The 24019-nt window shown below is 37.4% G+C and overlaps 1 protein-coding gene across 3 annotated transcripts in view; it reads right to left on the bottom strand.

Annotated features, from left to right (window-relative positions):
* The window catches only part of Agl (amylo-alpha-1,6-glucosidase and 4-alpha-glucanotransferase), a 78491-nt gene that overhangs the window by 40853 nt on the left and 13619 nt on the right, over positions 1–24019 (bottom strand). For all 3 annotated transcript variants that reach the window (XM_074050917.1, XM_074050920.1, XM_074050918.1), the window contains exons 4-24: positions 23824–23990; positions 22772–22975; positions 19353–19534; positions 19096–19207; positions 16976–17099; positions 16523–16625; positions 16334–16431; positions 14386–14525; positions 12811–12998; positions 10633–10756; positions 9776–9939; positions 9406–9507; positions 9138–9293; positions 8871–9021; positions 7130–7254; positions 6927–7039; positions 6675–6809; positions 3875–4005; positions 1900–2036; positions 1506–1639; positions 461–636 (exon numbers count right to left, since the gene is read on the bottom strand). In XM_074050917.1, the coding sequence (XP_073907018.1) occupies positions 461–636; positions 1506–1639; positions 1900–2036; positions 3875–4005; positions 6675–6809; positions 6927–7039; positions 7130–7254; positions 8871–9021; positions 9138–9293; positions 9406–9507; positions 9776–9939; positions 10633–10756; positions 12811–12998; positions 14386–14525; positions 16334–16431; positions 16523–16625; positions 16976–17099; positions 19096–19207; positions 19353–19534; positions 22772–22975; positions 23824–23990 (2966 nt within the window). The remainder of the gene's footprint in view (positions 1–460; positions 637–1505; positions 1640–1899; positions 2037–3874; positions 4006–6674; positions 6810–6926; positions 7040–7129; positions 7255–8870; positions 9022–9137; positions 9294–9405; positions 9508–9775; positions 9940–10632; positions 10757–12810; positions 12999–14385; positions 14526–16333; positions 16432–16522; positions 16626–16975; positions 17100–19095; positions 19208–19352; positions 19535–22771; positions 22976–23823; positions 23991–24019) is intronic.

A 24019-nucleotide genomic window follows, 5' to 3' on the forward strand; every position in this document is an offset into this window, starting at 1 on the left:
GCCGGGGAAGAAATATAGGAAAAAGAATAGTAAACTAAATTTGATTTAAAAAATTCAAAATGTCAGCAAGACACGTGCAGAAAAAGGATGAATCAGCCACAATGAAAAACACACATAAATGTATGATGCACAGTTATAATTAAAATAAGTGTGGAATGTAGCTCATTGGTTTAGTGTTTGCCTAGCATGCATGAGGCCCTAAGGTCGATTCCCTACCACAACAAAAAAAGGTATGGATATCATTTTTTTACAAATGAGCATCTATGACATTTTACTAAGAAATAATATAAAAGACTTGGATAACATCATGAACTTAAAAAAATCATTTTCCATAGGTTTTACTTTTTGCATACCATTCTTTTTTTTTTGGTGGTGGTGTTGGTAGTAGGGTTTGGCACTCTACCACTTAAGCTTTGAATACTACTGGCACCCTCATTTTAACCTCTGCAGAACTCCTCACCTGCAGCTACAGAAACACAGCACTGTTCTTTCTCCTTTGTGATCTCATTTAGCCTGCATGGCACATCCAGGAGGGAGGGGGACAGCAGTGGCAGAGAAGGAAACTTTCCCACTCCACACATCTGGACTGAACCCAGCGAGAGGTGTTTCACAAAGGTTGAACCGTTCTGAACAAAGCTGTAACAAAATGGATGAGGTTAAAGACTTACTGTACTTTTTAGCACTCTACTTTGCTTTTTCTGTCCCATCAAGTGATTTTTCTATACAAATGTGTGCCACTGTATAGTTCAAAAATACTTAATTTGTTACATTTCAAAACTGCCTCTGTGTCGCTCTTTATTTGAGTAGCTGTAAGTCCATGGACACTGTAAAACAAATGACAGGTTGAAGTTTTGTTTTTTTCTGAACAATGCCCAAATCAACTTGGTGGCTCCCATGGGTACATTTCAGTTTGTGGTTTTATTTTAGGGAATTTCATTACTAAAGGCAAATTTCACTCATGATAGCAGAATACTTTTTTCTTTTAGTTGATGAAAAATTAGAAACCTATGTATGTATGTATATATGTATATTGTAAAAACTGTATTAACAAATAACATAAAATAATTTAATTTCCCCAAAATGTGTTTTATTGGCTTTATAGACTAGATTTTGGGGAGGGGGGGCAGTACTGGTGTTGAACTCCAGGCCTCATGCTTGCTAGGCAGGCATTCTACCACTTAGAGCCACTCCACCAGTCCTTGAACAGATTTTTAATATCTGAGTTTGTTTTTGTATGTTACAGAGTAAAGGATGTTAATAAATTTCCAGGTAAAGGATTTTTTCAGTTATGAGTCTATGATAATTCCTCACATTCTGGTCTTTTTTTTTTTTTTTCTTTTATTATTCATATGTGCATACAAGGCTTGGGTCATTTCTCCCCCCTGCCCCCACCCTCTTCCTTACCACTCACCCCGCCCCCACATTCTGGTCTTTTAAGAGCTTGTGTGAAGCGACTGCAGTTTCCACACAAACATGCCTATCCACTCAAGGTCTGCTGGATATACCTGGACATCTGCTTCCACGCCACATCCAGAAGAGTGGTGTATGCACCAATTAAAATAGCATCAAAGTAGCAGGGGATAAGATATCGTGGGATCTGCTTCAGGTAGAAGAACATAGCCTGCAGCCATCTACCAACCTAGGATAAAAATAATGTAAAAAGTAATTTGATGTGTTTACAAGCTAGGAATATTTTAGCAGGTAAATTTAAACATGCAACTTTGCTGTCCAGTAGTTCCATTAACCAGAGTTCTATTTATCAGTACTGAAAGGAAGGAAAATGGTTTAAGAAAACATGTAAATATTATATAGAACGTGGTAATATAATTTTTAATTATAATTAATTCTCAATTATATAATTCTCTTGATTTTTTAACACTAGAACATAGCTCTACTTACTTCAGCAATATTTCCTGATCGTGAAATAAGGCGGCCACTGACATAGTCAATCATCCAATCTCCAGATCTCAAATTATCACAAAAAGGATGCCCCAAGTCATTCCTTGGTCTTATTTCTGCCAACACAGACATTAATCCTGAAAATAAGACATTTCTGCATTACTGGCAGAGTCAAAATGTTCCAACAGCTGAGGTGAGGCCAGTGTCTAAGGATTTAATAGAGAGGCAGCAGAGTGCCGCCTCGCTGACAGTGGCGCTTGGCGTGGTTGGAGATCCATACAGCAGTCGGGATGACCCAGGACACAAGGCACACTGAGGGACTTCTGCAGCTTCCCAAGCGTCAGAACTTCTCTTTTTACTTTAATGTTATAACGTTCAAAGGCAACTGGCATGAATTCTTTGCTCTCAGGTATCAATGAGAAGAAAACTGATAAGCCTGTGTGCTTTTATGCTAAAAAGTGGTGCATTCATTAATATTCAGGCAAATTGAAGGAAATCACAGAACTTGTTTCGGAGAGAGCAAGAACATTTACAGTGACAATGAGGACAAAGCCTGCCGTAGAAGGAATCTTTGGAGTGTAACAGGAGATCCTTGGAACTGAACAGAGTATGGAAGCACAGTATCAGGAGTGTTTATTATGCACAGTTCTCAGTTAGAAGCATTGGGATTCCTATGCACACATGGTAGATCCTGCTATTGAAATGACAGAACAATTATACTTCTTTCATCAATCAGTAAGACAAACATGTCTACTTGCAGAAATGTTATTTTGGCTTCACTAACTTCATTTTAAACTAAATTCATTTAATTAGAATTTAATAAATTTTACTATGTGGCATGTTTTAAGAAATTTAAAAAATAAATTTAACATACAGTTTTTCCCTCAAGGGTTTTAATTTAACATCAACCGTAAAATATAAAAAAGCTGGACAAGAAGACAGTATAAAATAAAATTCTACCTATGTTATAGCACTTTCAGGGAAGACAATACTGCTTAGTAAACGTTGGTACCACTGTTGAATCATGGAATGACATGGAAACAGTGTTTCAGAAAACAGATCTGACAGTAAAAACCAAATCAGATGAAGACAATTATATTTAGAAAGGATAAGAAGAATCACTTCATGAGAAGTATAAAGAGAATTAGTAAAGAACCACTTAACTTTAAGATAGGCAAAAGCCAGAAAAAGACCTCACATTGGGAGGCAGAGATCTAGAGGATCATAGTTTAAGGCATGGGCAAAAAGTTAGTGAGACCCCATCTCAACAAACATCTCCACAAACAAGGCAGGCCTGATGGTGCATGTTTGTAATCCCAGCTACGTGAGAGGTTCAGGTTAAGAAGATCACTGAGTGGCTCAAGTGGTAGTACACCTGCCTAGCAGACCTGAGGACCTGAGTTCAAACCTCAGTAAAGAGAAAAAAAAATCAAGAAATAAGGAGTCAAAGAGAAGGATGTAAACTGAAAAACATATGGGAGCCAGAAATACAGGTGTGCTAAACCAACATTCTTAGATAAAAGTCTAAGAAAATATTACCAAGCAGATGGAGTAAACTGATAGTTAAAGATTCAGTTCCTTTAACTTATCTCACAACTACTTTAGCTACATAATATTTTGCTACACATTCTCTTTATAGGATGAAACAAACATGCAACAAAAAATTTCCAATTAGATGAAAAAGGAAGAAGAATGTATCATATTTATAACCTAAACCCACTTAGTGTTTTAAGTGAATGGTCTCATTTAATCTTCACAGTCTTCTGAATTATTCACTATTATTTGCATTTTTTGACATAGAAATTGGGGGTACAGAGGTGTTCTGTTACTTGCAAAAGGTCAATCGATGACTAAGCAGGACAGTCCTAATTTGAACCCAGGCGTCTCATTCCAAGCTAAATCTTACTTTCATAAAGAAGACAGTCTAGGATCCTAACAGAAAAATGAAAAGCTCACCATCCTTGCACTTTCTTACCTTGAAGACCTGCATACTTCAGGGATGACCAGTTTGGTATGTCATAGCAACCTCCACCGTCTTCCTGTTCTTCTGATTCACACCGGTAAAGTATTTGATTTAGCTCAGCCAAAGTTAATTTAGAGGCAATACTGACAATTAGAAAATAAAGACAACTGATGAAATATACTGAAATTTTATTTGCTATAACTAAAAACAAAATATGAATTATAATCATAAAATGTCTTAGCAATGTATGTTTTAGAAACTCAGCATCGCAATAAACATCATATACAATATACATCATAAATCACAACTGAAATGAAAACATGCTAGGAATTAAATTAGAACTAGGACATAACCAAGTGCCAAACTGTACTGGTTACGAGTATGCTGGAAGTCTTTTGGTTATTACATCCTTTATCTTACAAATGTGTTTTTAATCTTTGTAGTTTAGACTTAAGTTTTTTCCTCTTTTATATTCGCCTAAGAGTGCAATCAAGAACTTATTTCTCTTAAACTCAAAATATTTATTAAAGGACTAATTGAAGGACAATGAAGACATCAAAGTCAGTCCCCGAAGAAGCCAGGCAGTCTTGGTCCTTGCATTTCCCTCCTGAGATCTCTTTCCTACGGCTGCATGGTCCCTTGGTTTGGTTATTTAGAAACCAGGATTTTCTTAGGAAAAGATGCTTTTTGATGATAGTCCAAGGAAAACATCATGACCAAATTTGATTTCCCTTTGTTTAGTTAGCAGTGAGACTGCACAACTGAAACTGTATCTTCTTGGGCTTCTAGTTTCTCAGGTAACTTCATTTTATGTATTTGCCATTTTCTGTGAACACATGTACTTCCTTCTTTTTCTTCTTCCTTTTATTTCTGTCTCCACTTAGAAAAGTGTTGTCAGTTGTGCTTCCTTCCCGTCTCACAGACAGCTTGTGTATCAAGATGGCCTCAAATAAATTAACAGCCTCAACAGCAATTTGATTCTGGGACAGTATTTTTTTAAATGTAGCCAATGGACTACTTCATAACAATTACCCATGAAGCTTACTAAAATGCAGATTTTTTTCCCCTGCCTTGAGATAAACTGAGTAGGTTTAAGGAGGGATGTGCATTCTATAAGTACGCTATAGAAACACAATCACTTTTTTAAAAAAATTTTTATTTTACTCATATGTGCATAAAATGTTTGGGTCATTTCTACCCCCCTTCCCTCCGCCCCCTCCCTCTCTCCTCCTTACCCCTCACTACCCGGCAGAAACTATTTTGCCCTTATTTCTAATTTTGTTGAAGAGAGAGTATAAGCAATAATAGGAAGGACCAAGGGTTTTTGCTAGTTGAGATAAGGACAGCTATACAGGGAGTTGACTCACATTAATTTCCTGTCCATGTGTGTTACCTTCTAGGTTAATTCTTTTTGATCTAACCTTTTCTCTAGTTCCTGGTCCCCTTTTCCTATTGGCCTCAGTTGCTTTAAAGTATCTGCTTTAGTTTCTCTGCATTGAGGGCAACAAATGCTAGCTAGTTTTTTGGGTGTCTTACCTATCCTCACCCCTCCCTTGTGTGCTCTCGCTTTTATCATGTGCTCAAAGTCCAATCCCCTTGTTGTGTTTGCCCTTGATCTAATGTCTGCATATGAGGGAGAACATATGATTTTTGGTCTTTGGGGCCAGGCTAACCTCACTCAGAATGATGTTCTCCAGTTCCATCCATTTACCAACGAATGATAACATTTCGTTCTTCTTCATGGCTGCATAAAATTCCATTGTGTATAGATACCACATTTTCTTAATCCATTCGTCAGTAGTGGGGCATCTTGGCTGTTTCCATACTTGGCTATTGTGAATAGTGCCACAATAAACATGGGTGTGCAGGTGCCTCTGGAGTAACCTGTGTCACATTCTTTTGGGTATATCCCCAAGAGTGGTATTGCTGGATCATATGGTAGATCAATGTTTAGATTTTTAAGAAGCCTCCAAATTTTTTTCCAGAGTAGTTGTACTAATTTGCATTCCCACCAACAGTGTAAGAGGGTTCCTTTTTCCCTGCATCCTTGCCAACACCTGTTGTTAGTGATGTTGCTAATGATGGCTATTCTAACAGGGGTGAGGTGGAATCTTAGGAAACACAATCACTTAATCATTCTTTCTTTTTTGTGGTACTGGAGTTTGAACTTAGGTTTCTACACTTGGTAGGCAGGCACTCCAACAGTCGAGTTGAAAGCAGTTACTTTTCAAATAGAGTCTCACTTTTATGCCCTGACAGGCCTGGACCTCCATCCTCTTATTTATACTTCCTGCCTAATCAGGATGACAGACGTATGCCACCATGCCCTGCTCATCGTGGATTTTTTTGGAATGCAGTTACTTTACTAAAACAGTTTGAATTAAGAATTAGTATCTTCAGTGATAAAAACTCTTTAAAAACAATAAATAAAATTGAACACAATAGGAAAATGGGCCAATAAAATTAATTTCATCAAATAAATACAAACAGGCCAAAATATTAGCTTAACAAATATTTAAAATTATGCAACTTAGTCCCTAATAGTTCAGGAAAACTGTGTGTGTATGTGCATATATAGGCACCTATGTATCTATATCTATAGAGAAATGCATAAGCTCATGAAAACCCTTGTGAGTACACATAGCTGATAAAGCAATGGGGTGAAATGTTCAAACAACTGATGCTGACACTGCTGATCCTTGGACCATACTTTGAGTAGCAAGAACACAATGACCCTTTAAACTGCTTATGTCAGCTTGGTAGTAACTCAGTTATTAAAGTGGTAAATCTTTACAAAATAAGGCATACTTACGAAGCAAAAGGAATTTTTAATATGGGGTCTGAGTTGTCAACAGCAAGGCTCCCAGATTTAAAGTGAGGACTGAACTGTGTCAGATGATTTCGAAGAATTCCAACAGCGACCTGTGCATGTGGATCAAGACTAACTCTGAAAAGTGTTAATAGAAAAAGCTTAATTTTTAGGAGTAACTCATTCAAAGTTAGCAGGATGTGCAAATTATTTTGAATATAGTAAAGTCAACAATTTGAACTCTAATTAACATACCTGAATATAATAACACTTCCTGGAGATAAGTTTTCAAACTCTATTTCTTGAATATATTCATTGGGCCCTTTTGTGGCAATTCCAACTTGCTTAACAATTTTACTTTCATGAAGCTTGAAAAAATCATATAAAAAAGGCATTCAACAAATACTTTTAATGTCCTTAAACAGTAACCATGGTAGAAAGATGTGAGTCCCAAATACCTGAATATGTTCTCTAATTTCTACTGTGATGTTTGGCATTCCATTGATTGAATTCTCATCCTTCCTATAAGGGTTTGTATTTCTCTCAATAGTTCTAGCTTCAAGAACTACTTCTTCAATTTTGCCTAGGAGTATATAAAAATTTTAACAAAAATTATCTTAGTGTACATTCAAAACTTAAATAAGAATACTACTAACCATACAAAAGAAATACTAACATAACAGAATTTGAAACAGTGAAAAATCACAATTTTGTAGACAAATCGAAATGTTATGAGGATGACCAACAGAACCTACTGAAATACTGTGCAGTGTCTGAGTCCTACAGAGGCGACTATGGGGGCTGTGAGTAGTCAGTGGTAGAATCCATACTTATCACGCATAAGCTCCAGGTTCAACTGTCAGCACTAAAAACTACAAACAAGCAAAAAAAAAAAAACAAAAACGAAAACCAAAACCCTAATTAGGGCTGGCAGAGTGGCTCAAGTGGTAAGAGAACCTCCCTAGCAAGCATGAGGCTCTGGGTTTCCCCAGTGCCAGAAAAAAAAAAATCCAAATTATGAACATTTACAAGCTATGAACGAGACAAATTACTGAAAATAACTTTATGAACAGTTACAGAAAGTAATGAATATTTCACCCTAAAACTCTTCACGTTGGAACTTTTAATGTTATATAAATTTACAAACTAGCAACACATACAGAATATATGAGAATCTTTGTTCAGTCGATCAAAAATAGCTGTGGCTTGTGCAGGGGCATGCTATGTTTTAAAATACCATCTATAACAGTAAGGAAATACACACATCTATAAAAAATTAAGCAATAACAAAGACAAATTTCAGGGATGTATTTTATACTTGTGTCAAAAGAGACAGGACTGGAGATGTGGCACTAGTGGTGAAGTACTTCCTTTGCAGGTGCAAAGCCCTAAGTTCAAACCCCAGCCCCCATCAAAAAATTATTAGAAAAAGAAAAAAGAGAGACATAGACTATAATTTGCTATGTCTAGAGGAGAGCACAATCACTCAGAGGTGGAACATTGGTCCTTGAAGGATATGTATGGTTCATGGACAGAGAGAAATAAGACTCTGGGTAACAGTGAAAATCTTTATTCGGCTGAAACACCAGAGTGACACAGAGCTAGGAATTTAGTTGGGGATGAACTATGAAGAGTCTTAAATATTGTTAGAATATTTTTCCTTTTGTTTAAATATGTATGCATATACATACACAATCCACACTTATAAATACACATATTACATACATAGAGAAATATAACATATATGTTGTCCAGAATAAAAAAAAGACACATGTTCACTTTATATGTATTAGGAAAAAAGGGAATGTTTAAGATACAAACAAAGGTGGGTGCAGGTGGCTCTTGCCTATAATCCTAGCTACTGGGGAGGCAGAGATCAAGAGGATTGCAGTTCAAAGCCAGCCCAGGCAAATACTTGAAAATACCCAACACAAAAAAATGGGTGGCAGAGTGTCTCAAATGGGAGAATGCCTGCCTTGCAAGTGTGAGGCCCTGAGTTCAAACCCTAACACCATAAAAAAAAAAAATTTGACAACTCAAAAACTGCTAACATTTTAGATATTTCTGTCCAGATTTTGCTCCATACAGTAAAAATATTCTAATTCTTTTTCTCAACCACATTCATATTTTTTAGACAATTTGATATAACACTTTAGTGTGAATTAATATAATGATAAAAGTATTTTCAGATTGCATTACCAGGGATGCACATTTGAGGCACTTCCTTGCTGTAAAATGCAGTTTTGGGATTCCTGAAAGCCGTTCTGGATACAGCCACGACAGATTGATGGATACTAGGTGAGTGTCTTGTCACTGCCACTATGTCTTCATCAACCTGATCCACGTACACCTGAGCAACAGAAGGGCAAACAGCTGAATGCTCTAACTGGAGACTAGGGCTCAGATTGGAAAGTCTTCCTTTGAAACTGAACTTCAGAAAGAAACCTAGAAAATTTAGATTCTTGCCTGAATGAAACCCTTGGCTCCGAGCTCTTGATGAAGTTTATTGATGGCACACCTGGCTGCAATAATTCCACTCTGGAAATTAACGTCACCTGTATTTGATGGTGACGCTCCAGGATTCCACTTAGTGTAAAAGCGTTCTTCAGAAACCACTGAAATCTGGAGAAACGCCAAACAGCCATGTATATATTTTGATTACAATGAGAGCATTTTATAAAAATGATCAAAGTTGGTAGCCATGTGGATTTTAAGAAGCAGCCCACAAACATACCTGATGAGGCACCAACTCATCATAGCCGCGTGTACTTCCACTAGCACAGCATGCCATAGAAATGATTGTGGTACTTGGAAGAGCATCATAGGCTGATCTATGCTAGAAAACAACAAGAAAGCCAGAGTTTACTTTCTGACTGCTAAGCATATTGTACTGCATAATAATAGGATTGTTACATGAATGCATTTTATAGCCTACGTTAAATTCATTTTTAAACAACAGGACATTCTAAAAGTCACTGCTACAATCGCTTATAAATCTAAGCTACTATTCTGAAGTATGTGGATATTTTTGTTACTAGGTATCAGGTAACTAAATATCAAAATTTAACAAAGTAAGTAAACATAAGAACTGGGTTGGTGCTTACCACAACAGGACACTCGTTATCATGTGTAATGTCCATAAACAGGGCGTGTGCGATAGCTGGCATCAAAGGCCTCAGACAGGGCTGAACAAAGGACCCAACGGGCTCTCCTCCGTAGCGGTAAACTAGCCTTCCCTCTTCATGACTGTCGCACGCACTCATCGCCTCTGCCAAGCAGTGCACAGTATGTTAGCAAGTTCCATGACTGTAACCAAGAGGAGGTTAGACTTCTTATGACTGAAAGTCTTTAAAGTAAAGATTGCTTCAACAGTGCCAAAAATAAAACTTCTTTAGACAATTAGATGAGTGCCTACAGATGCTAACAAGTCTTCCTATAACTTAACTGGAAAAATGGCTCTTCTAGAAAAAAGGGAATCAGATGTTGTTCATACCAAATCAATGGGAAAAAAATCTAAAGATTACATCACATATCTAGTTAGGAGACAAAAACCAGATTTATACATTTTCATCAAAAATACGGTTCTGTTTGTGCATTATCAGTTTATCCTATGGGTCTGCCTTTCTTTTTGAGGTAGGTTCTCCATGTGTATCCCAGGTGGAACTTGCACTTAGGATCCTCTTGACTCAGCCTCCCAAGTGCTGGGATTCCAGGGGTATGCTACCTCACCCCAGCCCATTGGTCTTTCAATTTGAAATGAGGTAAAATACTCCAAAGTAAAAATTTTTTACTGACAAAAGTAGACTGGGTGAAAAAAGAGAACTTTACACCAACTATTTAAAAGAACATCATAACTATGTTAAAAATTATTAAGCACTGTATATAAAGCTATTACATGCCTTTTAATCCACTTAAACAAAAAGTAAAGTTTTAGACAGGAAATACACTTCGTCAAGCCTACCTCTGATTAAGGAACTAATGCCCAGTCTAGTGACAAAGATATTGTCCAGCTCTTCGCTTCCTGTGAACAGCTCAGCCACTACATATAAATTGGGCTGCAATTTCCGCGCAGCATCCAACATGTACTGCAAAGGCACAGTCATAGGTGTAAGAGAGGAGAAAGATGGAGAGGAAGGGGGAGGCAGGGCTAGGTGCAGATTTGACATAGATAGGTAGCAAGGCAAAACAGAAGTGCAGAATGAATTCCCAAATAAATTTTGTTGTACACATGTAAGATAACATCAAACAGATTGATACACACAGGGAACAAGAGAATTCATAGAACATAACAGAAAAAAAAGGAAGATTAGATTTTGCAAAGACACAGGGACACAGGGAGAAAAAAAGGAGAAAAATGTTAATGTCATTAAAAATGTAATTTGTAGCACTGTAATTCTGCCAGTCTTTCTCCCTCTTTTTTGTTTTTTCAATGCTAGACGGCAAATTTCCAGGTGTTTGATTAAGTCATTACTGATAAATTCCCTGCTGGTGGATTATTTAGCTATTGCAAATGTTGGGTCTGAGTGGACAAACTAAAGTCTACATATAATATACTCTTAAATTCTACACCTTACAGTGTCCACATTGGTGCTAACTTTCTAGCTGAGAATCAGAATATATTGGCTTATGATCAGAAATGAGATTGGTTTCATTTTTTTTGATGTAACATGCACACAAAGGTTAATAAAATACCTGAAATTCTATCAGCTAGCAAGTAGAATCCTAGAGGACTTTTTAATTAAAAATTAGGAAAATTAAATTTCAATATTCAGTTTTGCCTTAATGTTATAACAATGTTACAAGTATGTTTTCAGTTCAGTTTTGTTTTCTTGCTATTGCTAAGGCACAATTTAGAAAAGGCCTTCTACCATTTTTGGAGCTAAACATTTTCTACCAGCTTAACCAGTATTTATTACTAAATTCTAAATCAAAGCAATTTTTTAGTTAGGGGAGGGAGGATAAAAGAGAATGATGGAGGGAGTGAATTTAACTATGATATATTGTAAGAACTTTTGTAAATGTCACAATGTACCCTTGGTACAAGAATAAAATTAAAAAATTTAAAAAATTTTTCAAGATTACAGAAAGAAAAGCAAGTTTTCATCACAGGACTTAAAGCATATGTAATACTGCATGTACATAATAGAAGTAGATATTTTTCAGATAAGCACATCTTTTCAAAAACACTAAGTTGTTACTAGGAAGGTATTAAAGATCTTATAAGCAGGAAGAAAATCATGTGTTTATTTACAAAGTTTTATTAGGTAGAAGGTAATAGTATGAATACTGGCACTGTTCAAAGACTGCTTTAAAAAACCTGAAAAGGAATGGACAACAGTTTGTTCACATTTGTATTTTTATAAATAATGATAAAAAATTGAATCAATGAAGCCAAAACTAGGCCTCAATGCTGGTGTTAAAATAATCACTATAAGGGCTGGGGGTAAAGCTTAGTGGTAGTGTTTATCCTGCATATGTGAGGCCCTGGGTTTGATCCCCAGCACTGCAAGAAAATAAAAATAAAAAATTAAATTAAGTTTAAAAAAATCACTGCAATATATAATAAACTACACAATTTTACATTGGCTACTTATATATAAAAAATAATCTATCTTTTTTTTTTTTTTTATAAGGTAGGACTGGAGTTTGAACTCAGGGCTTTTAACTTGCAAAGCAGGTGCTCCACTGCTTGAGTCACCCCTCTAGGCCATTTTGCTCTGGTTGTTTTGGAGACGTGCTCTTCCCATATTTGCCTGGGCTGCCCTTGAGCCTCAGTCCTCCTGATCTCAGGCCAGTAACCTTAGCCACTGGTGCCCTGCTACAGAAAAATAATCTAAAAACAAGATAGTATTTTATATACTACCAATAGGCAACATAGTTATGATAGATGTTACCAGAGACAAATATGACCAACTTCCCTAAATGAAGATTAAAAAATAACTTGTTAAATGTTTTATAGCCTAGTATTTCATAAAAATTGTGTCTAAACATTGTTAGACTTTGGTAAATTATGTGAGAATGTGTTAAGTATTGCAAAATCACTGCAGAATGAGACATATATCTGTATTGCCTGTTTAAGGAAGTTATAGAAAGAAGGCTGACTTTTGTCTTTTAATGTGGATGAATTGTCTTTCTGTACCTCGGCTACATGGAGAGGCGTGGAGTGGCAGTTGTCCAGACGTACTCCCTGGAAATAAGTCGCGGTTATCTCAGTGTATTTTTTCATGTGCGCCCAAAGATAAGGACAGTCCTCTGGTTTATTCCCATAGCGCAACTTAACACTGTCTCCCCAGCAAATAAGTTCTCTCCTTAAATACACGTTTGAGCCTGTTAAGAAAGAATTATGCTTTCACTGAGGCCAGTAGGAGAAGGGGACCAGGAACTAGAGAAAAGGTTAGATCAAAAAGAATTAACCTAGAAGGTAACACCCACGCACAGGAAATCAATGTGAGTCAATGCCCTGTATAGCTATCCTTATCTCAACCAGCAAAAACCCTTGTTCCTTCCTATTATTGCTTATACTCTCTCTTCAACAAAATTAGAAATAAGGGCAAAATAGTTTCTGCTGGGTATTGAGGGGGTGTGGGGGAGAGGGAGGGGGTGGAGTGGGTGGTAAGGGAGGGGGCGGGGGCAGGGGGGAGAAATGACCCAAGCCTTGTATGCACATATGAATAATAAAAAAATAAAAATTAAAAAAAAAAAGAATTATGCTTTCAATGGTTTATGAAACATAATGAAAACAATTCAGGGAAAAACCTGTTGTTTTAAAACTGTGTTATTTCTAACAAATGACATATTGCTTAAAACTGTATCTAAAATGGGGCTGGGGATGTAGCTAAGAGGTAAAGCACTTGCATGTGTGAGGCACTCATTCAGTTCTGAGCCCTGCAAAACAACAAAGAAATGTTTTTAAAAAATTAATATTAGTTTATATCTTATTTTTATTTTGCAAAAATTCTAGCTTATAGTGTCTTCTAATCATGTGGGCACAATTTCAAAAATTCAAGTTGCTTCTTAAGGGAAAAGATTGATGGCAGTATCAGTGATCTTTTAATGTGTTACCCTAAGTCTAACCCACGTTGGCTTTGATCTTTTTCTTTTTTTCGGTGGTTACCGGGGTTTGAATTCAGGGCCTTGCCCTTGCTAAGCAGGCACTCTACCACTTAAGCCACTCCGCCAAAAACAGATTTCTGAATTAACTTTAATGTCACTAAAATAAATTCCCAGTCCTGAAATATTCTGTAACCTGTATCAATCAGTGGCTCTCCTGCAAAAGGTTTCTTGGCAAAAAATAGCTGTAGGAAAAAGATGCTGAGAGTAGTGAGGGAGACTCTGAAAACAACTACTTTCTAGAGGCCCTTTCAAAGGCCTGGTCAGTGAATGACAATGCCTCTTATGGTGATGTCACTGTAACCGCAGCGGTTTCCAAGTTCTTTTACAAAAGGTAATAGAATAACATTCTGCTCCAATATGCAGACCCACAACATGGAAAATAGATACATAAGGGCTATTCAGTTTGAGAAGATGAGGGGGTAGAGAAGGGACCTAAGTCCCTTTTGTCAGTTCCTTCTCTTCTCTCTCACACTGGTGCACCCTGGATACTGCTGGTGAAACAGCTTAAAAACCACAAGCTGAGAGGGAAAAAAGCAAATCATCATTTGAGCTCCCCAAGAACTCTCCTTTCGCTGTGCATAGAGAAGTGAAAGGTGGGCACCTGGCTCAGCAAAGTTTCGAAGGGGATCATCTCCCATCACCCATCCGTTATGTGCCATCAGAAAGCAAGCTTTGTTTGGGAGGTGAATCATAGCTTCTTCTGTAGAGGAGGCCATTTCTTCAAATGGGAAAGTAAAATACCTAGGGAGATAGAATAAAAATTAAATGCACACAGAGAAATTCCTTTCCTAATAAGTATGATAAATAAAATAAACTGATATCATTTACAGAAGACAATGAGCTTTATGACAGGTTAAAGATCATCAGTGGGCTGAGTAAATCTAGCAAGAACTGAAGAATGGAGAGTTAATATTGTAGCCTTATGACTAACACTTTAAATAATTTTTAAAATCTCATAAAATTACAAGAAAATCACTGAGGTGCTGATGTTACTTTTTGCAAAGGCTTTTACCACCTCCTAATCACCCAATTTAAGCTGCACAAGTAAGAAGCTAGGTGGTTGTTCAGTTTAACTGACACTGAATTGACTAAGTGGTATAGTTTGAGGGTGTCTCCCAAAAATTCATGTGTTGGAACCTTAATTCCTCTTTTTCTCCTCTTCGTCCCTCCTTCCCTTCTTTCCTTTCTTCCCTTCCCTTCCCTCCTCACTTCCTTCCCTTCCTTTTCTACTTCTCTCCCTTTTTCTCTACCCACTTCCTTCCTTCCTCACTATATAGTCCAGGCTGGTCTCAAACTCATGACCCTCCTACCTCTGCTTCCTGAGTGCTGGAATTAGGACATGCATGGCCATGCCTGGCATGGAAACTTAAGTCCTTAATGTGCCAGTGTTGGGAGGTATGGGCCTGGTAGGAGTTTGGGACATGGAAACGCAGCCTCATGAACGGATTAATGCCTCTCTCTGATGAATATGCTCTTGTTCTTGAGGGACTGAAGGAGCTGTCACAACAGCAGGGTCCTAGAAATGTGGGTGTCCTCATGCTTTGTCTCTCCTGCATGTGCTCACTTGCCACCATTTCCTGCCATCTACGATGCAGTGTAGAGCTCGTTCCAGAAGCAGAGCAGATTCTGCTGTCAGGCTCTTAGGTCTTTCCCATCTCTAGAACCCTGGTCTAAATTAAACCTTGTTTCTTTATAAATTTACCCAGTCTCAGGCATTCTGTTCCAGCAAGAGAAAACACACTAAGACACTAAATAGGTAGTCTCCAAAAACATTAAAGAAAATAACTACAACTGGTTCATACTGATAGTTTTTCTAACAAAAGATTTATCTCACAAAGTTAAGTAATATTAAGCCTACTTTTTTTTTTTCATTTTTCTTTTATTATTCATATGTGCATACAAGGCTTGGTTCATTTCTCCCCCCTGCCCCCACCCACTCCCTTACCACCCACTCCACCCCCTCCCACTCCCCCCCCCCCAATCCCAGCAGAAACTATTTTGCCCTTATCTCTAATTTTGTTGTAGAGAGAGTATAAGCAATAATAGGAAGGAACAAGGGGTTTTGCTGGTTGAGATAAGGATAGCTATACAGGGCATTGACTCACTTTGATTTCCTGTGTGTGGGTGTTACCTTCTATGTTAATTCTTTTTGATCTAACCTTTTCTCTAGTTCCTGGTCCCCTTTTCCTATTGGCCTCAGTTGCTTTAAGGTATCTGCTTTAGTTTCTCTGCATTAAGGGCAACAAATGCTAGCTAGTTTTTTAGGTGTCTTACCTATCCTCACCCCTCCCTTGTGTGCTCTTGCTTTTATCATGTGCTCATAGTCCAATCCCCTTGTTGTGTTTGCCCTTGATCTAATGTCCACATATGAGGGAGAACATACGATTTTTGGTCTTTTGGGCCAGTTAAGCCTACTTTTGAATCAAAACTATTTCAATTTAAGAGATGTACTGAAGTCCTACCTTAAGGGAGACACTAGGTTAATTTGAAAAGTTAAATACAATTTCCAATTTTTATCCATTGACAAGAAGAAAACAAAAATGGAATACCTGGTCACCAAGGGATGTTTCCTAGTGACAGGTCCTAGTTTAGGGCCATGGCCAGCCAGTCGTTCATAAAACACGTTTCCCAAAAGGCAATTGACTGCCTGGAAAACGAACGTATATTACATGGTCATCCATAACAACAACAAAACAGAACTAAAACCAAACACAGACAGCAGTTCAAATGTGGTAAACCTGTTCCTGATGACAGTTCACTAGTTGATGCTTTTCTGAATTCAGCTCTTCAATTCTCTTACAGAACCAATTGCAGCATTCTTCAACTGCGGCTGGCCCATGGCTAGAGCAGACAGAGTGATACAAATTTATTTGGTGGTTTTACAAACCTACATTTAACATTTTCTACCAAAGGTCACAGAAACCCTAAATATAATGGTTAGGATCTTCAGTATGACTGAGCACTTTCTCACACATGCACAGAAGACGGCAGGGCACACAGGAAGAGTGGGAGAAGGTCAGGTGTTAAAGCAGTACATGGCCCATTACTTGATTTCATTTTCTACGAAGGGTTTTAATAAACAGTATGACAATCACACTACTCACAAAGATTTGTGGGTACCGGGGTTTGCACTTGCTAGGTAAGTGCTCTAACTCAAGCCATGCCCTAGCCAGGACAAATCCAGAACATACTTATGAGGGATGAAAGTTGCCAGTGCGACATTCATGTCTACAGTACAGCCGAGCCGTCGGTATTCCGGGTCCTGAATAATCTCTAGATGTTTCTGTGGATCAGACTTGGTTACTTGTCTATTTTCTGAAAGAAAGAAACGATGATTTTTGCTTTTTCCAGTACTAGTGACTGGACACAGTACTGGGGCACTTGTGCTTACTAGGCAGGTGCTCTACCACTTGAACAATGACCCCAGTCCTTTTGCTTTGGTTATTTTTCAGATAGGGTTTTGTGCTTTTGCCCCAGCTGCCCTCATACAGTGATCCTAATACCTCTACCTCCCAAGTAGCTGGGATTACAGCAATGAACTACCATGAATGGCTTGTTTTTGAAATATGGTCTCACTAACTTTTGCCTGGGCTGGCCTTGAACCCCGATTCTCCAATCTCCACCTCCTGAGTAGACTGAATTACAGGCGTGTACCACCATGCCTCACTGGAAAAGATCTTAAACTCACTGATTTTAAATTTTTAGCATATAAGTATTTCATAGGGAAATAAAACATAAACTTATTGCACAAGTATCCTTTTTACCTCCTCTCCTGCGTATCACCAAACTCACTCAGGCACACACACACACTCACACACAGGCATTCATGCACACTCACATATTCACATACACTTGCACACATACTCATAAACACACATTTGTGTACTCACACACCCTCACACACATACAGGAGGGAGAACACACAGAAAGACAGAATATTGTAAGAGAAAACACAGGGATTCCTTCAACCTCAGTCCCACTTCTCTGCCTTTGTCAACATTCACTTATTCACTTACTCACTTTTCAGGGCATTAAGGATTTTGGTGGTAAGCATTTTCTTCCTGGGTGCTACAAATATTCTACAGGATAGACAGTGCTGCCCTTAAGAATCTAAGTGTCACAAGCAAGGACTTCACACTGAATCATCCCCCTGAAGAGTGTCTACAATCTACCACATTGTGCAGTAAATATGTACAGTTGAAAGAACAATGAAAAAACCGGAAATAACCTGTCAAAAAGACTAGTTAAATAAATTCAAGTATTCTAAAACATTGTAGCTACACAGGGATTAAAAGAAATAATTAAAAGAAGTAACAAATTCCTATTGTCAATGAAAAGAATAAATTAAACAGTTTATGACCTAGTCTTGTTTGTACATATAAAAATTTCATATCTAAAATTTACGTGTTTAATTTATATGGAGAATTATATAAAACGATAAATAAAATTTGAATTTCTTTGAAAAAGAGTTTGAAAAGAAGCATAAAGTAGCAATTAGTAGTTCCCTTTAAAAGTGGGTTTTGGGCTGGGCATGGGTGGCTCATGCCTGTAATCCTAGCTACTTGGGAAGCAGAAATCAGGAGGATTGCCGTTTGAAGCCAGCCAGGGCAAACAGTGAGAACCTATCTCGAAAATACAGAACACAAAAACAGGGCTGGTAGACTGGCTAAGTGGTAGAGTGTCTTCTTAGCAAGAGTGAGGCCCTGCAGTCAAGTCCTAGAATTGCCAAAAAAAAAAAAAAAAAAAAAAAAAAAAAAAGTGGGTTTTGGGGGAGGGGAAGTCACACTCTTTTTTTTTTTTTTTTTTTTTTTGTGGTTCTGGGGATGAGTGGTAGGCAAGCACTCTTTCATTGAGCTATACTGCCAGCCCTTTTAAAAAATTTTATTTTGAGACAGGTTCTCATTAAGTTACCCAGGCTTGTCTCAAACTTGAGATTCTCCTGCCTCACATTCCAGATTAGCTATGATTATAGAAGTGTGCCACCACACTCAGTACATAATGTATTTTATTGTGTTTTTGAACTGTTTGGGTTTTTAAATTTACAATGAATACATTATATTGCATATAAGTAACATAGCTTACTAAGGATAAGAGGCTCCTTGGTAAAGTGAAACATGAAGGAAAGTTAGTTTAAAAATTCCTGAATTAAGGTTTGGGAGTGTGGTAGAGCGTCTACCTAGCAACTGTGAGGCCCTAAGTTCAAACCCCAGTACCACCTGAAAGACAAAAGTCTAAAACAAAAAGTTCTCCTTTTAAGAGTAATATTAAATTTCTTAAGATTGATAGGGACAGTCTGGTGTATATCCTTTACCTTGTGTGAGAAGTCTTCTAAATTGCTCGACTGATTTGTGAACATCTACTTGGAAAAATTCCCAGAGATGAAGCTTTGGAAAAATGTCCTCCCACATGATTTTCCGAATGCACTGAAAATGTGAACATGAAATATGTGTAAAATCTTTCACAAAATACTGTATTACAGATTCTAAAAATTTTCAGCCACATATTTAATTCAGACTTTAGAAATTCTGTTATCCTGGTTTGCTATGGTACTCCTCCATACACACTCACATTCATATGTTGATCATTTTCAATCAAGGCAGGAATTCCTCTTTCTCTGTACCTCCCATCTGCCACATCGCAGGAGAAGTGCCAAAGTGCTCTGTCTAAGACCCAGGCAGGTTTTAAGTGAGGAGAGTTCACAAGATTATACGCTGACTCTGGGTGTTCCTGGATCCACTTACTATTAGCAGCTTAAAGGAAAAGGAAACACACATCTTGTAATTGCCATGAATATTATAGAGTTAACTTGAAGATAGTATCTATGTTGCTTAATGGGGAAATAAAATATTAACATCTCCCATTCATTTTCTTCTATATCAGACATTAATATTTTGAAATGATACCATCATATAAAATTTTTTTCTTGGGTTATACTATTCTGTATCAATCTACTTCATCATACTTTTTTTAAACTTTAATACGGTTTAGAAAAATCCTGATGAAAGCAAAATCAGTTCTCTCATAGGCAACCCCTTTGCACAGATAATTGTAAAGGATTAATAAAATATGGAGCTTTGGTAAGATTGGTAAAAGTGAGGTTGAGAAGCTGCCAAGAAAACTACACTCAAGGAATAAGGGTGTAGTTATATCTGATTACCCATCTGTGTTGGTGAATTCAGAATTAGATTCAGGAACTCACAAGGTATTCCAAGTACTTATCACAGTAAAGATAATGTGATTTTTTTAAATGACAAAACTTATACACTCCTCTTAAAGCTCAAATAAATTGTGTATATTCCCCATTTGCTGCCACACAAGAGAGAGCTTACTACTATGTTCCTGTAAGAGATGAGGAACCGAGGCACAAAGAGATAATAACTCAGCAAAGCCATATGGCTAGGAATCAACTGGACAGGTCTCTGTTCAGAATCTGTCATCGTAACCACTTTGCTCTGCTGCTGAGATGCATGTATTCATGCCTTGTTTTCTCAGTTGGGCACACACAGTTTGTCACTTATTTAGCAAGTAGTTTATTCATTTAGTGCTTACTTACACCTACAATGAGCAAACACTTGGATAAAGACAGGACACATAAGAAAGCAGAAGTTAAGTTGATAATTTTCAAAATCTGCATCAAGATACCGCCCCTAGACTAATGCTCCCATGCACTGAAGCTTAAGGCATCCATTACAAGATAAAATTAGTGACGACCACATCCAATTAGGATTTTCACTTTCCGGTCTGGGGATATAGGCAGGAATAGAACGCTTATCTAGCACACTTGTGGTCCTGAGATCGATCCCCAGCACCACACATGCACAAAGACAGGAAAGTTAAAAAATAAAGAGAAGCCTTGCTGTGTCGCCCAGGCTGGACTTGAATAAGTAGCTTGAGCGATCCTACCGCCTCAGCCTTTTGAGTGCTGGGTGCTACCACATCTTCCTTCTTTTAAGGGTAAAATCCTGAAACTGTTTCTTTTATCAATATTTGAAGAAAAATCAATCATTGAATGAAAGAATTCTAAATATTATGTAATGAAAGTATTTTTTTCTAATTCTACATGGAAGAAGAAACTCCAAACTGTTTTGATATACATCAAAATTAAAAACTAATTAGGGCTTCTGGAGTGGTGCAGTAAGGAACAGCAAGTATCCTCCCCAGCAAAACAATCCAACTGGTGAATATTATAAAAACAATCATTTCAAGTCTTTGGAACTCATCCTTAGGGCATTCAGCATGTAGAGAAGCATCCAAAAGAAGAGCAAGTCTGTAGCATTTGAAGGAAGACCTGCTCAAGGTTGACTGGACTCTGTGACTTGCCAATCCTGGAGTAGGACATTCACCTGCAAATGGGAACTGGGTGGATCAAGGAAACTGCCATCTAGAATGAAACTTGAATCAACATGGGACTGGGGGAATGAGAAACATATGAGCCTGCCCTGCAAGAGTGAAACTAGAACCACAGACCAGGATTCGAGGATACAGAGTCTCCATTTTGGAGGAGTATAGCACCTGGGCGAGGACTTCACAACAGAGCTGCTGGGCAGGTCTTGGCTGTGATGCCACAGACTCTTGCTGTTCTTACCAAGATTTTTTAATTTTTAATTTTTATTTTATTCATATGTGCATACAATGTTTGGGCCATTTCTCCCCCCTTCTCCCTGCACCCTCCCTTACCCTCCCGCACCAAGATTTAGAACGTTCTCATTAGCTGGTTTTCATGTTTCTCCATATGCTAAATGTTCTTAGGAAGCTAAGCAAATGATGCTTTTAAGATAATTTTCAGCATTTCACTGAGTGGAGGCTATGTGAGGCTCTCTTGCTGCCAATTCTGGAAGCTGACTCTCCCTGCATAGCAAATTTTAAAATGAAATCTTGTATTGAAGAAGGGATACTATGATTCACAGCACTTTCCGAGTAAGGCTTAGAAAGTAAGGCTATGGCAAAACTGACTTCTTTTATAGCATGTAGAAGCATTTGAGGCAGAGAGACTGCTACCAATCTCAGTTTTCATTCTTCTTTCCTTTAGTAATAGAACTCCCTAGGTCCAGCTGTACACATGGCTGGCAAATAAAAGACAACATTGCCAGTCTCCTTTATAGACAGGTGTGAGAAGAGACAAATCTTAGCTAATGCAATGTTAGTAGAAGAAATACATATACTCGATCATGCCCTTAAAAGGGATGGCTTCCCTTTACCCATGCCTACTGGATGGTCTATGATTCAGGAGCTGGAGCAGCCATATCTGATTAAAAGATGGAGGTAAAGTGTTGGAGGCAGCAGAATAGCATGAGAAAGAATCCAGCTCCCCATCACCACTGAGCAACTAGTCTAGTACTAGAATGCTTTCCTAATCTTCTATGAGAGGTAAATACAGTCTGGACCTTGATTAGGTCACTATATTTTCTGCTTCTTTTTTGTACCTGCCTAAGCTGTCTTCTAACTCCTACAACGTGCACCTACCACAGGGCTATTATGTAGTGTGAGAAACCCGATGTGCATCATGTTCTCGTAATAATATCAATACTGTAAGTTTTCAAATTATAAATATTGAAGCACTGATTTAGTTTTCACTATAGATTTTGAAACTTGGTTTCCAGATGCATACAGAAACACTAAATTTTAGAAGGTATCTATTTGGGTTTTTTAAACCTAAATTCATTACAAATGGAGATTATTATTTATATTGATAAACCAACTCTATAAGCTCTTAAATGGCTTCATAATGCCTATGGTTACTTGGAAAATACTCTCTGAAATAACAGATATTTCTTTAAAAATTTTGTACAGTCAGAATTCCTGTAATTCACATACACAAATCAGTGGTTTCCCAACTTTCTACATTGGTTTTGAGCTCTTGAAACACACACACACACACACACACACACACACACTTAAAAAAATTAATAATGTAAAATGAAATAAAAATGTCAAGGAATGAAATAAACAGAATTTACTATTCTTATCAAAATTAATGAAGCTCATACCAGTATGGTTGTAGACAACATCTGTAATACAAAGAATATTCCACTCCTTTTTCAGTTTTTCTACTAGCTGCCCAACATCATTCCAGGTATACTTTTTATTAGGCCTTGAAAAGTCAGGATTTAATTCTAACTGGTCAGAAAGGGAGTAGCAGGACCTAGATAATCCAAGGGTCTGCAGTGGGGTGAAATGAATCATGTTGTACCCTATAAAATGAAAAAACAATGACCCCTGTCAGACAAACAAACAAGATCAACTCCAAACTAAGCATATAAATGTCACCTTTCCTAAGTAATTATAATAGGAAGGCAATGCTTAGGGCAAAGAAACTAAAAGACTTGGGTTCCCATCCTACATGTACCATAAGAGACTTTAGGCAAATGTACTTGAATCTCCCAGGCTGTCAGCATCCTCATCCACAAGACAAGGATAATGAGATCATGCATTTGGAAACTATCACAGAGCTCTTAGTTATTATGTGGGGTTCAATTCATAATTGTTGAGTGGATATATTTATATGTAGAAAATAAATCCTACACAAGAGTGTCAATACATGTCTTTCTCCTTCTTTTGTGTATGTGTATTCACAGTACTTACTTTTTATTCTTTTCTTAATACTATATTAACCTGAAATTAGATTAATGTTACTCTTATTTTACTGAAGAGTACAACTAGCTTTCATTTTACTCTTACTTTGTAGGGCAGCACAAGCCTTCTGCTGGAGAATGGCTAATCAATATTTGTTAATTAAAATTATATGTAACAATACATTTTCCTTCACATTATCATATTTTACTACTAACTTTCACATGTCAAGAAAAATCTCAGAAGTGACAACTATCTTATTTTATCACAGAGTTCTTCCATTTATTATGTTGAACATAACTTGCTATTTTTACAGATTAAAAATGGTCAAGTATAAAAAATTTCATATGGTTCTATTTATATTGCTAAATATATTAAGAAATAAAATTAAGTAGAAGAGAAACCTTTGAAATCTACATCACAGAAGACAGTTACATTTATTTTTAAAAGGAAAGCAAGCCAACATTACCTGATTCTTTTGCAACCTTAAGTCTGCTTTCCCATTCATCAAAGGGTCCTAAACACTTAGCTAAAAACGTCTGCAGAATAACACAGTCCAGGGGTAACACGTGATTATCTGCCCCAACACGCAAAATAGGATCCACAACTATGTAACCGCCACCACTTCTCTCATTTCTAAGGGGAAAAACACAACAAAACCCTTT

This window comes from Castor canadensis, chromosome 12 (assembly GCF_047511655.1).
Source record: "Castor canadensis chromosome 12, mCasCan1.hap1v2, whole genome shotgun sequence".
NCBI lineage: Eukaryota > Metazoa > Chordata > Mammalia > Rodentia > Castoridae > Castor > Castor canadensis.